Here is a 16,803-nt window from a genome sequence, read left to right on the forward strand (position 1 = left end):
GAGGGGGGCACAGAGGGCAGGAGGGGCGCACGGAGGGCAGGAGGGGGCACAGAGGGCAGGAGGGGGGCATGGAGGATAGGAGGGGAGCACGGAGGGCCCGTGGGCAGGAGGGGGCACGGAGGGTTCGGAGTGGCCTTGGGAGGCGATTGCTGAGAGCCAAAGCAAGGCTCCACACAGAAAGCAGGAGTAGGCTGAAGACAAAGGTTTCTTATTTCCCATTTCCCAAATGTTCCTGTCTGCTGCCTTTGGAATGTATGTTCTCAGGAGCCAGTTCTTGCCCTGGGGTGGGTGGGGCAGCGTTAATGGCCTGGCTTTAGGGGAGGGTTGTCGGACTTGTTCCTAGGCAAAGCTCCACCAGCCGCCTGCTCAGGAGCATCCCTTCCCCATCCCCAGGAGAAAGTGCAGCTTCGGCGCAGTGAGATCACATCGCCGGCAGAGTGAGCACCTTCACTTGGGTGCTCTTACCCCTTCAAACTCTTCTCTGGAGAGAGGAATAAAGCCTTCCTTGTTGGGAGGCATGCGAGGAATTTTAATCTTCTGCACAGGTAGATGTGGGCCTGCCTGGGTGGCTGGGCTTGCTCTCACTCACAGCAATTCTTGTTCTACTCTCCTTTCAGAGAGAGCTGGGAGTTAGAGTGTGCTTAGGACCCGGCTCAGTCCGGGAGGTGTTTGTTACAAGGCATTGGGTGCACCAAAAATGAAGGGATAGGATGGTTTCAACCTGGACGTGACTGTCAGGTGGGGGGGGGGTGTCCTGGGTGGCGCCCTGCAGAGAGCCTCTCGGTGCCCCGGGGACGGTGTATGACTCTCCTTTCAGAGCGAGCTGGGAGTTAGAGTGTGCTTAGGACCCGGCTCAGTCCGGGAGGTGTTTGTTACAAGGCATTGGGTGCACCAAAAATGAAGGGATAGGATGGTTTCAACCTGGACGTGACTGTCAGGTGGGGGGGGGGTGTCCTGGGTGGCGCCCTGCAGAGAGCCTCTCGGTGCCCCGGGGACGGTGTATGTCAGACAAGCGTCTAACCGTGCCCGCTGGAAGAACGGTGTGCAGTGCTGAAGACACTCGGGCTTCCACCCGGCACCCCGCTTCTCGGAGGATGCCTCGGAGACCGGAGCACCAGCTTCACCTGGGGACTAGAGGAACTGCAGGCTCTGGGGCACCACCCAGGACTAGAGTCAGATTCCTCATTTCTGCAAGATCCCCAGGCGACCCCTCTGAACAGTAAAGTTAGAGGCCTCCTGAGCTGGCCCACCAGAAAACACCCATCAGGTGGGTTTGGAGAGCTGGGTCCTCGCCAAAGGCCGAAGCAGGCCGGGTTGTCTCTGAGATCGCTGACTCTGCATCTCACTCAAGCTCCCTTCTCCCTTTCTCTCCGCTCCCGTCTCCTCCCCACCCACAGGAGACAGGCAAACGGGGATGAGTGTGTCTCCTGCTGGAGAAAAGAAGAGATATAATTCATCTTGAGTTGTTGGTGACTTCCAAACCTAAAGAGTTCTTTCTCGTTGGAATTTTGCACTCTAAAACAGGATACTTGATGAATCACTGTTGAACCTGAAGATTGTATTTCTGCTCATGGAATTTGAGTCATGGGGGCACGCCGAGGAAGACTAGCTACCTGGGGAATAAGACGACGTTCTTAGTCACTCATATGACACTGTGTGGGTGACCGCTTAATCCAACCACATAGCAGACTGGTCCTCACTGAAAGTGACCCCTCAAAGAACTTTGCAGCTCACTGAATTCTCATTAAGGTTCACAGACACTAAATTCTTCTTCTTCTTTTTTTAAAGAATTACGTATTTAATTTTACAATTTATTATTTGAAATTTGCTGCAGGGCACATGTGATCAAGAGAGAGAGAGAGAGAGAGAGGGAGAGAGAGTGAGAAAGCAAGCTGCCAGTGTCTAGATTAGAACCGTAGTCGCCCATGTGGGAGTCCGGTACCTTACCTACCACTCCACCTGCAGGCCCCCGACACTAAATTCTTAGTACTGTGTCTCAGATATTTTCTTCTCTTTGTTATTTTGATATGCTTGACCACTTAAGATACAAAGCCCAGTTTTTAAAATAAGCAATCGGCTTTAAGGAGACACGAAAGAACATGGTCGAGCCGTGGTGCAGGAGCTACTTCTGGGGCTAGCTGGCCCCATACTGATGGGAGCTAGGGCTTTGCCTGGCAGCTTGGACGTGCGAGGCTCCTGACACCTTCAAGTGCCCGTGGATGGGCGGTATCATAGGAGCAGATGTGGCTTGCACGTCTGTTTTCCTTTTTCTCGCTTGATCTGATATTTCTCTCATCCGAGTCCCTTCCCAGAGACCCAGTCCAACATCACAACCACTTCTTGACCGTCCTGGGCCCAGCTGTTTTCAGAGGTGAACCCCCTAAATGTGAATCTTGTCAGTAAGAGCTTGTAAAAGACAGATGCTGGGAAACGAAAATGGATGTACCCAGGTGTTACGGATGGGACGCTGGCTAATGCAAGGACCGCAAACGCTGCGCAAGTAAACAGCTTTTACAGGCAGGAAATTGCAAAAGGCAGATGCTGCGAATGCCGGCCTACGGGCCAACAATCCGACCCTGGCACACTCTCTAGGCCTCTTCCAAAACAAGAGCCCAAACTTCCACGCAGGGTCCCGGCCCCTTGCAGAGGGGCTGTTTAACTAAGCACTCTGGGAGATGAGAGGACCAGTGAAGCAGCCTCCCTTTCAGCTTGTCTCCCTGGGTGACCTACCAGGGCGCTTGTCCAGGACACCAGCTACCAGCTATCAGCTCACGGCCAGTCTTTCATGGAGGGAGTGTTTTGAAATGATTGAGGGAAGCGGGACCGATCTCAGTCCCAGAACTTCTCTCCCAGCCTGCAACATGCAGGCCAAGCCACACCATTAGCAACCCAGTCCTTCCGACGAACTCCCCACCCGGTCCAGGGACTGACAGCAAGCAGGCGTCCATTCACCAAATGCTCATTAAGTACTTACTATGAGCCAGACTCTCTTCGCCGTGAAGTTCAAAGCTAGGTAGAGCACGGTTCTCGCCCGGGTGCTCAAAGTCCAGTCGGGGTAGAAGAGGTGAGCGAGTAACTACAGCAGCCTGGCTTGGATACAGACAGCGATAGGCTCACTGGGACCTGGGGCAGAGGAGCCTGACCCAGGACACTTGAGTGGAGGAGTCTCTTTTCATCACCATCAGAACTCTCGCGTGCTTTTAGCTGTTGCACCTCACAGAACGCCAGAGGATCAAGTCAACTCACTTGGCTGGAGCCGAGTCCTAAAGAGTGGCTGAAGTGGGACCAGCAGTCAGCATAATGGCTATGTCGGGGTGCCTGCCTAACGCTGTCCCGTAGAACGTGCTGTCAGAATTCTTTTTAAAAAATTGTTGTCATAGAGCGTGTGCACTCACCAGAGAGCCAGAGAGCGGGGAGAGTGATAGCCCATCCCACAAGGGGGCTGGCCACGCACAGGCCCTTCTCCCTCCTCCCCTTGAGACTTGGCCATGCGGTCCTGTACCTGACATGTTTTTTTTTTTTTTTTTTTTTGAGAGGTTTTCGCTATAGGGCGCGTGCGCTCGCCAGACAGACAGAGAGAGACATAGAGACAGAAAGCGAGAAATCACCCCCCAGGGGGGATGGTCACGCCGCAATCCCTTCTCCTCCATTCTCCTCTCGGGAGCTTGGGCACGCACGCACACGCGCCCGGCGTGAGATTTAAGCCACCGGGTCCGAGACGCGAACCGCGGTCGACTACGTGGGAGTCCAGCGACATAGCCATTACGCTAACTGCTGGTTCCCCCTGACATGTTTTCTAAGTCACCAGGTTTGGGACTTGAACCTTGAAGCTGGCCATGTGTGACCCAGTGTCTTAACCACCATGCTACCTGCTGGCCCCTGCTCTCAGAATTTTAAGGGAAATTTTCAAGCAGAAAGTGGTTATTTGGGTAAAATGAATGACATTTAATTTGACTTTGATGAGACATTGGGCAGAATTTGGCTGCCAACATCTGAGTAGGAGGCCGGGCAGGGAGGAGATGTTGGATACCCTTGACTTCGAATTCTGCAGAACTGGTTTCAAATACCTTCTCTTCAAATAGATAGGGATTCTTTTTCTTTTTCTTTTTTTCCTTTCTTTCTTGAGAGAGATTTTTGCTATAGGACATGTGCACTTGCTAGAGAGACAGAGAGAGAAAGAGAGACAGAAATCAAGAAATGACCCTCTGGGAGAAATGGCAACATCTCAATCCTTTCTCCTCCATCCTCCTCTTAGGATTTTGGACACACACATACACACACACACACACACACACGCCCAACCTTGAATTTCAAGCCACCGGGTCTGAGATTCTAACCGTAGTTGGCCATGTGGGAGTCCAGGGGCGTAGCCACTATGCCATCTGCTGGCCCCACCGTATGGAGTCTTTTATAAGGAATGGTGACTAGCTATTCTCTTTTTCTTAAAACAAACAAAGGAAACACTGGCAAAAAGAAAAGGGTGGGTTTGTGGTGGATGGCATTTATGTTGGACCAGGGGAAATTTCTGGGTGCTCCGACAGACGGGCAACGCTGACAGAAAGTTTGTCTTCTTGCTGATCAGTATCTTGCTGTCTCTAAGCTTTCACCTACCAAGCATATTCTCACTCACTCATAACCATCTCCTTGGGGAAGCGGATACTCCCAGACTGTCAGAGCCTGACTTAATCTGCATAGCCAGGTCCTAACAGACACAAGTTGGAGCGAAGTTTATTCTCATTCTCATACTTAGCCCTTTTGGCTTCTAGTCTGAAAATGAAACTAGGTTGGATTTAGATCTGTCTGGTAAATCCTGACGGAAGGCTAGAACTGAAAGAATTTCCTCTGAAGTTGAGAAAATTAGATTACTGAAGGGGTAGTGAAATCCCAGTGTCTGCTGTTTGGACTTTCTGGATTAAAAGCATAAATTGTATTACTCTAGCATAGAATAAAATACCCAAATCTGCTCAAGAATATTTGGACGGTGGTGCTTCCAAGGATGTGCTTGTACTCTCTGGGATAAGGTGATCACGTTACACTTTGCATTTCTTTCTCCAAGAAGCTCAAGACCTTTAGAAACCTCCAGGCTGGTGGGTGGCATGGTGATTAAGGCACTAGACTCTCACATGACTGACCGTGGCCCGAATCCCAGACCTGGTGGCTCGCTTTCTCATTTTTCTTCTCTTTCTTTCTCTCTCTCTGGTGAGCACGGGTGCCCTATAGCAGATTAAAAGATAATAATTACAATAAGTAAAATAAATAATAATAGGAATAATTAAAAGATAATAATAACAATAAGTAAAATAAATAATAATAGGAATAAAGATAATTAGAGGGGCTGGCAGGTGGCATGGTGGTTAAGGACACTGGACTCCCACATGGCTGACTGTGGTTTGAGCCCTGGACCTAGCAGCTTTCTTTCTCACTTTTCCTCTCTCTCTTTTTCTCTCCCTCTTTTCTTTCTTTTTTTTTTTTTGGAGACATTTTTTGCTATAGGGCGCGTGTGCTCGCCAGACAGAGAGAGAGAGGGATAGAAAGCGAGAAATCACCCCCCAGGGAGGATGGCCATGCCGCAATCCCTTCTCCTCCATTCTCCTCTCGAGATCTTGGGCATGCTCACACACACGCCTGGCGTGAGTTCAAGCCACTGGTCCGTGTTTCGAACCGTTGTCGACTACGTGGGAGTCCAGCGACACAGTCATTACGCTAACTGCTGGTCCCTCTTTTTCTCTCCCTCTGTCCCTCTCAGGTCAAATTAAAATTAATCAATAAATGAACAAAGTTAAGTAAAATAATTCTTTTTAAGGAAGATAATTAGAAACCGTAAGAAGGGAGGCAAATTGTTTAAGATCATGTTGAAGATGGAAGACAGAGTGACAATGAGAAAGCAGAGATGTCATCTGTTTCGTGTACTTTTTTTTTTTTTTTTTAGGTTTTTGCCATAGGGTGCATGTACTTGCCAGAGAGAAGAGAAAGACAGAGAGAGGTAAAGTAAGAAATCCCCTCCAGGCAGGATGGACACACTGCAATCCCTTCTCCTTCGTTCTCCTCTGGGCATGCACATACACACTCTCAGCAAGAGTTTTAAGCAACTGTGTCTGGGACTCAAATCGCAGTCAACCACGTGGGAGTGCAGTGCCTTAACCGCCATGCCACCTGCTGGCCCCATGCACCTTCACTCCTATGCGGAAGTCTGTAGTCCAGCCCTCCTTTGGAAACGCAGCAGCCTGCATCAATGGACAGAGGCACAGATGGGCTTCCAGGGGGGCGCGAAACTTGGGCTCCAGGGTCTCAGCTTGGCTGAACCAGGGGTCTCCACACGTCTTTGTCTGCATAGCCCCCAGAGTAGTTTTGAAGTGATATGCCTCATCATACGTTTTCAAGGTGATATCCAAAACATTTCATGATAAGCTTAAACAGCTGCAAATGATACAATTTCTGGGGCTTTGTGAATCTTGATAGTCAATGTAAAATCGTCACATCACTTTAAAAAGTTTCCAGTGAGACGTAAACACGATACATTCTGTTATCCACTCATTCATAAGTATCTAAAAGCCCTGTTTATCATAGTCAAATATTTTGCATCGCTTCTTTTTCTTCTTGGAAACACTTACATCCATTTCCTCCTTAAAATTTTACCCTAATACAATTTTTTGTTTGAAAGTCTTTCATTGATCAAACTACTCTGTAACAAACAGTGGCACATAAATTACACTTTAAATAAATGAAAGTTTCCTGTGATCATAAACCTTTTTGTTACACATTTCTCTTGGATTGAATTATCATTACAAATATGATTACTGTACAATTGAGCAAAGCAACATAATTACATTATGAGCTTTTAAAAGTAATTATTAATATGAGATTAAAGTAGTATTGGAAATCCATCTATGTATCTATGAGAGAGGTCTTCAGGACTCCAGCATTTCAGTGTCTCCTCGACTGGCATTCACACAGCGACAGATGGGCCGCAGCTCTGCCCCAGACTGCCGTCCAGCCGCTGTCCCGACTGAGTACATATGCACGCTAACGACCTGGAGACGGTCTCCCAAACCATGTGCCGAGAGGACTGCTTGTACACCAGTTTGAAGATGCCCTCGACTACTCCAGATACTTTCCGTACCCACTTGGGAAACTGAACACGTGCTTGAGCCATTCACACGCAGAGGCATAAGTGTGCCTGCACTTCTAGCAGGTCGTAAGAGGAGAGTAGAATGCATTTAGGGTGTTTCATCTAGAGGATAGTTACAGTGGATACTGTCACCGATGTATCGTAAACAAATAGCAATGATGATATGCTACCTTATCTATTATAAAGGCTCTCAGTATCACTCCATCACAAGATCATTGTGGTTGGGACCAGCAGTTAACATAATGGCTATGTTGCTGGACTCCCAGGTACTCAACCGTGGTTCGAGTCCCGGACCCGGTGGCTTAAACTCATGCCGGGCGCGTGTCCATGCATGCCCTCCCGAGAGGAGAATGGAGGAGAAGGGATTGTGGCATGGCCATCCCCCCGGGGGGTGATTTCTTGCTTTCTGTCTCTCTGTCTGTCTGGCGAGTGCACGCATCCTATAGCAAAAACCTCTCAAACAAACAACAAAAAAATCCCAAAAAACAAAACCAACAAAACAAGATCATTGTGGTTACAAACTGCTCTTAGGAATTAGGATTGTTGGCTGACATTATGATTAGACTAGAAATCAATTCAAGAACTTGAAAAATCCCGGGTCCCACATGGGTCACTTGTAGTGGTTGATTTGTACTGGTCTGCTGGTCAGCCTAGGCGGTACTCCACTAAGGTACGGACTTCCGAATCCTTGGCACTTGAAGCGGTTACGCTGACTTCTTGATCGCATCCTGAGGACGTGGGGGGCTGATGGGAGGTTCTGCTTCGGGAGCGATTCAGGGTCTGGTTAGGTGGTCCCCATCTTATAGTGCCCCACCTGGGTTACGTGCAGGAGAAGAAACAAAGGACAGATGAAAGATGCAATGGGCCCTCGTCACCTCTACCTGGAGGTGACATCTGTCACCGCCTAGTTACATTTCTCTAGTCAGAATTAGTCCAATGGTGTCCAGACACAGGGTGGGCGAGAAGCACATGCGTCTGTGTGCCCCAGAGAGGAGGAAAACAAAATGTTATTAACTAAACTACAGTAGAGGTTGACATGGGTGGCACTTTATAAATGGCACTGGTTCATTTAGGGGGAAAATGATTACCCGAGGGTTGGTGATCACTTATAAAATAAAGATGTTATGTTCATTGCAAAAAAAATGTTCAAGACTGAATGTGGGAGGGGCTAAAAAGTTGAGTCTTCTGTAGAAAAGGCAAGAAGGGTGAACTTTGGGAGTGTGACATTTTGACCTAAGACCGCTCCAGGAGGTAGAGCTGTGTGCAGGGCTGTGTGGGGAGATGGTTGGAAGTGTCCTGCCATACCCGAAAACTGCCAAGTGCTCAGTTCCACCAGACTCTGCTTGGCCACCAAGCAGAAGTCACTTGGCAAGTTTAATGACAGTGACCACTAAAAGATAGCTCTTTGTGGATGATGTAAGCTCCTCCACTGGGCTTTGTCTAATTTTTTTTAAAGAGATTTTTGCTATAGGGTGCATGCATTTGCTGGAGAGACATAGAGACAGAAAGCAAGAAATCAGCCCCGGGGGTGATGGCCACACCGCAATTCCTTCTCCTTCATTCTCCTCTCGGGATCTTGGCCACACACACACATGCGCCCAGTGTGAGGGGTGACACAGGTCTGGTACTCGAACCGTGGTCTGCTACATGAGAGTCCAGCGACGTAACCATTACGCCATCTGCGGGTCCAGGCTTTTTTTAAGTTTTTTTTGTTTTGTTTTTTCCAGAGATTTTTGCTATAGGGATGTGTACTCACCAGAAAGACAGAGAGAGATAGAGACAGAAAGCAAGAAATCTTCTCCTCCCTAATGCTGCAATCCCTTCTCCTCCATTCTTCTCTTGGGATCTTGGGCACGCACGCACACACGGCCAGCATGAGTTTAAGCCTCCAGGTCTGGGACTGGAACCACGGAGGACTGCAGGGGCGTCCAGTGACATAGCCATTCCACCATCTGCTGGTCCCTGTCTAAGTTTTTATTCTACGTGTTTTATGGAACATGGGCCTCACGGTCAACTGCAGAGTTGGTGATGATGAGCTGTAACGCCCTCATCCCCTGGTGCTTGGCCTAAGCCACAGCTTAAGTGAGGAAGTGAACTACTGGATTGCCAGGAAAGTCATGGCCCGTTTATCTATGTTTTCCGTGCAAAAATGCATCGTGACATTCCCGATGACCCGGCAGTACCAGCTGTTAGTTAGCTATGGGCACATGGGTTACCGTTCTGAGGATGGCAATATTTAGAATCGTCGCTCTCTGTGTAGCCTAGCTTCGGTTAGATTTGAGACAGGGCGAGGTTTGCTGTAGGCTGATCTAAGAACCCTCATAAAAAATCCTTAGAATTTACAATCATAACAGAGGATCACCTTTAAAAAGGTGATCTTTTTATGTCTAATGAGATGGCCATGCAAAGACAATCTGACCCATGCCAGACTAGGAACCAGAAATGTTCAAGGCTACACAGAAGTCCTGTCTAACATGACTTCCAACCAATAGGAAAGCGAGCTGGAAATCAATGCCATGGAAGTCTAGGAGGGATCCATGCAAAGTGACCACTCAGGAAAAAATAATCCAGGCTGCAAATATGAACTGAGCTATCATTTATTATTTATCCAAAGGTGAGGAGAAGAAGCAAGGGTTGGAGGGAGAAGACATTGCAGATTAAATACCAGCTGATATGTGGGTGGAAAGGTGAAATCACCAAGAATTTTATTAACAGGAGGTCTGTGAATAGAATCAGAGAATTGGTAGGTAATTTCTGATAGCCACTCTGAGAACCATGCTCTGAAGATGACAGAGAACTTAGAATGTACTCCAAGGAGGGCTGATGCTGGTAAAACTGACTGGAAGAGGAGGTTCTGGAAGGTCTGCCAGAGGTAACATTCTTCAGTCTCCTTTGAGAAAACATGTCTATCTACCATAAGTCCACTGAATTCCTTTTGAGTTGGAAAGTAAAATGGTTATGGAGCGGCCAGCAGGTGGTATGGTGCTTAAGACACTAGATCCCACGTGGCTGACTCTGTGGTTCGAGTCTGGGTCCAGGCAGCTTGCAAAACATGCCAGGTGTGTGTGTGTGTGTGTGTGTGTGTGTGTGTGTGTGCCCAAAATCTTGAGAGGAGTCTGGCTAGAGAAGGAGGTGCTGTCTCACTTTTCCTCTCTCTCTCTCTCTGTCTCTCTCTCTCATGAGCACATGTGGCCTATGGAAAGAACCAAAGAAACGAAAAAGTGGCTAGTGAGGTTTGGAAGTAGAATAGGCTTTGGGGTTCAAAGTCAGGTCTGTTCCTAGTCAGCTGAGTCGCCTTGAACATGTCACTTCACTTCTGTAAACATTCAGTTTCTCTAATTAAAAAACCAAGAGTAATGTTGGGCCTTTGTCCACCTAAGTCACGGTGCTGGGGTGAGACATCACCCTGCATCCATTGAGCCCCAGATCTGGTGATGTGTCCTCGTCAGAGTGAGGCAGTGGTGCACCTGACGACCACGAGTGGGGGAGCAGTGTGACCACGGGTCAGGGAAGGCCAGCACCTCGAGAGCTGGGAGAGGCAGAGAGTGAATTCCCAGAGCCCCGGAAGGGAGCATGACTCTGCGAGGGTTTCGACTTCCAGTCTCCGAGACTGGACGGATGAATTCTCATGTTTTAAACCACCCCGTTAGTGGTGACTTGTTAGGAAAGTCCTAAGAAATGAACACATGTGGAAATAATGTCCACTTTGCAATGGCCTTTGGGTACCTCAAAAAGTGGACACAAATTCGACGGGTCTAAGCCTCAACGGAAGGGTTCTCTCTTGGGAATGCAGGCCGCCCACGTAAACCACTTCTTCTCAAGGCTTTAACGAGTGAGTAAGAGTGTTGCTGGCGTCAGCAGGTGGTTAAGGCCCTGGACTACCGCATGGTTGACCATGGTTTGAGTCCTGGACCGGGTGGCTTGAAAATCACACTGGGTGCATGTGCGTGCACACCCAAAATCCCAGAGGAGAATGGAGGAGGAGGGATTGCGACATGACTATCCCTGGGGGGGGGGGCGATTTATCACTTCCCCTCTCTGTCTGTGTTGAGCACACATACTCTATCATAAAAGCCTAAAATAGGGGCCGGCAGGTGGCATGGTGGGTAAAGGTGCTGGACTTCCACATGGGTGACCGCAACTTAAGTCCCAGATCTGGTGACTTGCTTTCTCTCTTTTCCTTTCTCTCTGTCTCTCTCTGATCAAACTGGAAAATAATAATAATAAATAAAGTTAAATAAAATAATTCTTAAAAAGTCCTAAAACAAAGAAAGATGATAATTACCAGGAATTCAACAGATGCATATTGAGGTGCATAGTGAGTGTCAAACCCTGGCTATTTACGCTCAGCTGTAGCAAAGCAAGTAACCTTGTAGAAGGTGGGTACCCACACCTCGACATCGGTTAGGAGCGGTGTGGGCTAAGGGGTTGACTGTAGGCCCTGGCCCTCACCCCCTGAGGAGCTGGGGAAGAAGCCAGGGAAGGCCATTTCCTCCGCACGCGACGATGGATCTGAAGTTGCTGTAGATCCCCAGAACCAGAGGCTGGAAGGAAGGCTGGTGTGATGTGGGAGGGCGAGGCCAAAGTGCCACCCACAGGACAAATGGGGCTTCCGACCCTGACTCCGAACCACACAGCTCGAACCCTTTTCCATAGAGCAGGGCACTCGCTTAGCCCAGGGCTCAGAGTAGCTGGAGGAGACCTGGCAGGAGCTGGCAGAGCCGTGGGCCCTCCGCACAGGGTAGGCGAGCAGATGGGTGCCGTGAGCACGTTCAGGCCGACCCTGTAGCCATGCACCCCCTTCCACAGCACGAACGCGGCTGCACGCTTCACCTTGCGAATGCTCCACAAATTCCCACTGTGGACAAGCCCGACCCGGAACCACACAAGGAAGGCACAGCTGGGACACTGGCTCTGACTTAGCTAAGCTGCCCCAGTGCGAAAGCACCCGGCAGGTGTCCCATTCTGGGGCCTCTGGGACAGAAAGGTCTCGCGTGGCCTTGCAGAGAGGAAAGAGGCCCCCGTGTGAAGGTACGTTGAAGGCAGGCCTTCTGACTCACCTCTCCCTACTCTGGTTTGCCAGCTGTGTCCCTGGCTTGGAAAGCCCGCCCTCCGATAAGGCAATCCTGCGGGTTAGAGGTAAAGGTTTGAGACGCTCACGGATGCTCACTGCTCCGGTCAGATGCACCCGTTGCCCTGACGCTCCTAGCTCCTGCCATCAGCAAGAGCAGCTGACTCAGCGAGCACCCGGCAGCACAGCGAGGAGACTGCAGGGCATGTGGGCTTAGACACTGTCGGGCCATCTCTGTTGGTGTGCGGCACTCGGTGCTGAGGGGCTGGCAGGGTGTGGCTTGGATGGGAGATCTGTGGTCTCAGGCCAGGCAGTGGAGCCAGGGCCCCCCGAAGGTGTGGGTGCCCGGGGTGGAGAGGGAGCCTGCTCAGACGCGTGGCTCTGCAAGCTTTGGTCCAGACAGGCCACAGTGGCAGACGGACCGGTAATCTTCCCACCCAAAGAAAGTTGCTGGCAATATTTTGGCGTGAACACATTTTAGTCTTTGCTCTAGTTCGAACATAAATTTGTCTTTGAAAGGAAGAATGGAATCCTACTGGGCTAGCAGGTGGCATGGTGGTTAAGGCACTGGATCCCACATGGCTGACTCCACGGTTCAAGTCCTGGACCCGGTGGATTGAAAAGCGCTGGGTCCATGCATGCCTGAACTCCTGGAAGGAGAATGGTGTGGCCGTCCTGCCTTGATTCTGCTTTCTCACTCTCCTCTCTGACTCTCACTGGTGAGCTCATGCATACTATGGAAAAAAAGGTATCCTACTCCATACGATATTTTGTAACCTGCTTTCTTTCCCTGTCAGTCTTCTTCCATCCACATTCTCCCTTGATACGGTTCACATCTGAGCAGGGTTTCCCCTCGGAGTGCACCCTGGTGATCTATGCAGTGGTTAGGAGCACAGCCTCTGAAGGTGAGCTGCCGGGTTGGAATCCCAGGTCTTCCTGTCTCTGCTGTGAAAACACAGGCCAGCGAGCGGACTTCTCTGTGCGTAAGCTTCCTCCCCTGTGAACTGGACTCTCCTGGTCCAGCCCTTCCTTCAGGGGCCGTGCCATGACGTTTGTGACCACTGCACCTCACGTCCCAGCGCGTTCACTGAATATTTCGATTGGTTCCAAGTGTTTCGCTCCTGGAATACCCTGTCATTAGCAAGCTCAGAGCACTCTTCATTGCTTTCGAGGGAAATTCTGGCGATCACATCGAGGAACCTCAGCCAGAGGGGCCTCGCTTCCAACCTGCAGTGCCCGCCCGCATGTGGGCACTCTGCAGAGAGGGTGGCCTGGCGGGGGGCTCCGTGGGGAGAGAGAAGGAGAGGTCAGGTCATTCAAGGACTGAGACACGCCCACTGCAGAGTTGAGAGGGGTCTCCGTCTGTCTGGTCGCGACGTCGTTACCTCAGCAGAGCACCCGGGGCTGTGCTCCAAAGTTAGAAGCCAGGATGTGGGCACACACGGCAAGGCCAACGATTTAGAAAACACCTTTTTCTGGAAAGGAAAGAACACCTCTCACAGCTGGAAAGAGAAGTGACAAATGAACCTAAGGAAGCGTGAAGGTAATATTTGCTCGCTGGATTTACACGGCCTACCTACGGAAAAGCTGGTCTAGAGACCCAGCGCGTGACCCTGAACACGCAGACTGCTCCCAGTGATCCGGCTCTCCGTGAGTGGCCTGCAGGACATTTGCCATCGTTTTCTCTCATTTTCAACTCTACGTCGCTGCAGCCCCAGCCCCAGCAGCTCACCCAGGGGAACCTCAGAAGAGGGAGTTCCAACATAGCCAAAGACACGGGTGGTGTCAGTACTCCTGGCCAAGTCCGGGCCAGTTTCCCCCGGGCGACCCTGGGTATGTAACTCTCTAGGCCTCAGTTCTCACACCTGAGATGGGGATATAATAAGAATAACCCTACGTCAGAGTCGCCACGAGGGCTGAATGAGACAATGTCTGTGTGCCATGGTACCTGGCAGGGAGCACCTGGCAGCGTGAGCTGTGATTCTCACTCCTGTACTGCAGTGAGTGAATGGGACGCAAACCATTTGCTGTTAAACAATCAGCTACGGGGGCCGGCAGGTGGAGCGGTGGATAAGGGCGCTGGACTCCCACATGGCCGACCCTGGTTTGAGTCCCAGACCTGGTGGCTTGCCTTTCTCTCTCTGTCTCTGTCTGGTAAAATTAAAAAATAATAATAACAAATGGAATTGAATAAATAATTCTTTAAAAAAAGATTTAAAAGACCAATCAGCTACATCAGGCTCTGGAACATATGCTATAATGGAAAATGAAGTAAATGGAAAATATTTGGTTTTGTGTCATTTCTAATTTTCTGTATTAGGTTAGAAGTTGAGTATTGTTGATGGGAAATAATCAACTCTGTAAAAATAATTATTGAAGCGGTTTATTTCTAAGCAGAATATGAGTGACCTAAGCCAGAGAGGAGCAAAACATGACTTTCTCTTTGGGTGAGTGGGTACGGGGTCCCTTTTTTTCTGGTTTTTGAGAGCAAGGAACAGAGTTTGGAATTTAGTGGAAACCTTTTCCAGTGGTCTGGCCCAAAGAGGCAGGACATGTGGAAGCGGGGGCTCGTAGGTTATAGGTGGGTTCCACAGCTTTTGGGGTGCTGACTGGAAAAGGAAGGGTGCCGAGGTCAGAAAGGAGTGCACTTTAACAGCGGTGAGGGGGTTAATGTACATCCCAGAGAGACTCCAGGACTATGCCAGGGCAGGATGGAGGAAGAACCCTGTTACCGATGGGCCAAAATGGTCTGTCAACATCTGTGGGCGTCAAAGGTATTGGGAAAATAGGAAAAGGCAGTCAGACTTCTGTCCACAGGCGTCTGCATGCACTGGTGAATAAACAGCCTTCACGAGGTTGACATTTTAGGGGGGATACAGACAATACACAGCACAGATCAGGAAGAAGTACCTTATGGAGTATGCTAGCCAGGGACCCCGCGCCATATACACGTCAGGGTGAGTGCCCTTGAGAAGGTGAGAGGTGAGCAAAGCCTTGGAGGAGTGGGTGCCTGGGGAAGAGTGTGCAGGGCAGAGGGCTCAAGGTGTATGTGGCGTGGGGGTGACCATTGCCGGAGTGTTCGGGAGCAGCCAGGAGGCTGATGGCCCAGAGCGGTGGGGGTGGGGGGGTAGGACAGTAGGAGACAAGGAAAAAGGTGGTACACAGCCATCCCACGTCCTTGGAGGTCACTGCACGGACCTTTGCTCTGCCTAGGCAAAATGGGAGCCAAGGAGCAGAGTGCTGGGGTACACACTCGAAGCGCCTTGCTCCCACTGTGGTCCTGAGAAAATGCCCAAGGACAGGAAGGAAGGGAGCTGATGGAGCCAGGAAGCCAGGAGCAAGCCCTACAGAAGCCCAGGGGAAGGAGGGAGGCTCCCACTGCGGTTGTTGGAGGAGGGGGAGTGAAAAGTGGTCAGGAGGGGCCAGCAGGTGGAGTGGTGTTCACCCGCTGGACTCCCACGTGGGCGACTGTAATTCAAGCCCTGGACCTGCAAATTGAAAATGACTGGGCGCGTATGCATGTGTGCTCAGAATCCCAGGAGGAGACTGGAGAAGACGGAATTGCAGTGTGTGTGTGTGTGTGTGTGTGAAAGAGAGAGAGAGAGAGAGAGAGAGAGGCGCCTCATTTCCCCGCTCTCTGTTGCTCTCCAACAAGTGCATGTACCCTAAGGCAAAAATTTAAAAAAAAAATCGTCAGGCTTTGGGCTCCCTGAGGGCCAGGCAGCCGGATTTCTGGATGGGCCAGGGGTGGAATGACAAGAGAAGGGTGTTGAGAATGACAGCAGGTTTCCGACATCAGCTGCAAGGATGGGAGATGAGGAACTCCCTCAAGCGTGGCGGAAGGCTGGGTGAGGAGCAGGTCCTGCAGAGAAGAGGAATTCAGCGTTTGGATCCACTGGGTTTGAAACGTCTGCTAGAGACACTGGGTTGGCTGCAGTCTGGAATTCAGGAGGCTGGTCTGGGCTGGACACACACGCTTGATACAGACAGTTGCTTACAGCCAGGGGACAGGATGGATCGCCGGAGGATGAGCGTGGCCGGGGAGCCGAAGAGGTCTAAGGGCAGCATGGACAGCGTTTACCCCGAGTGAGTCGCAGGGTCCCAGCAGGAGCCACGGAGCGCCACCGTCGGGGAGCCCGGCCTGCAGGGGGCGCTGGAAGCAGCCGCGGCCGCGGCCAGCCCGGGAGAGCAACGCTTGCTTCTGGGAAGGAAGGTGCTCACCTGGCTCCCGGCTGAGTGGCGGCGAGAGCCGAGAGCGGTAGGTGAGGCTACCCCGGAGGAACACGTGCTCAGCCCCCTCCGAGGGACGAGGCTCGGGCTGGGAATCCGCTCCATCTGGTACCGCGGTCTGGCTGCGGAGCTCCGCCCCTGGGCGCTTTCTCCCCGCGCCTCCCCTCTCCCTCGCCTCTGTCACTTCGACAACCGCTCCGATTGTAATCGATCCCACAGAATCACGGATCACGGCTCATTCTGCCGTTTTGTTCAGTGCCCCCTCTGACGAGAGACTCTGGTAGTTGGGCAAATTGTCCCCTCCTCGGGATTCCGCGCGCAGAGGCCTCGCCGGCGTGGCGGGCTCGCAGGGACAGCAGCCGCGGCCGCGCTG

The 16,803-nt window shown here is 50.9% G+C and overlaps 1 protein-coding gene and 1 non-coding gene across 2 annotated transcripts in view; both read right to left on the reverse strand.

Moving 5' to 3' along the window:
- The window catches only part of DCP1B (decapping mRNA 1B), a 131,749-nt gene that overhangs the window by 113,409 nt on the left and 1,537 nt on the right, over positions 1-16,803 (reverse strand). Inside the window, exons 2-6 of the mRNA XM_014581993.2 lie at positions 16,422-16,535; positions 16,199-16,255; positions 15,111-15,210; positions 12,190-12,255; positions 11,912-11,987 (exon numbers count right to left, since the gene is read on the reverse strand). Of these exons, the coding sequence (XP_014437479.2) occupies positions 11,912-11,987; positions 12,190-12,255; positions 15,111-15,210; positions 16,199-16,255; positions 16,422-16,535 (413 nt within the window). The remainder of the gene's footprint in view (positions 1-11,911; positions 11,988-12,189; positions 12,256-15,110; positions 15,211-16,198; positions 16,256-16,421; positions 16,536-16,803) is intronic.
- On the reverse strand, positions 3,177-3,251 carry LOC114005069 (small nucleolar RNA SNORD28). The gene has a single exon (XR_003546988.1). It is a non-coding gene; the product is annotated as a small nucleolar RNA SNORD28 (small nucleolar RNA).

The sequence above is a fragment of the Tupaia chinensis genome, unplaced genomic scaffold (assembly GCF_000334495.1).
Source record: "Tupaia chinensis unplaced genomic scaffold, TupChi_1.0 Scaffold141530_1, whole genome shotgun sequence".
NCBI lineage: Eukaryota > Metazoa > Chordata > Mammalia > Scandentia > Tupaiidae > Tupaia > Tupaia belangeri.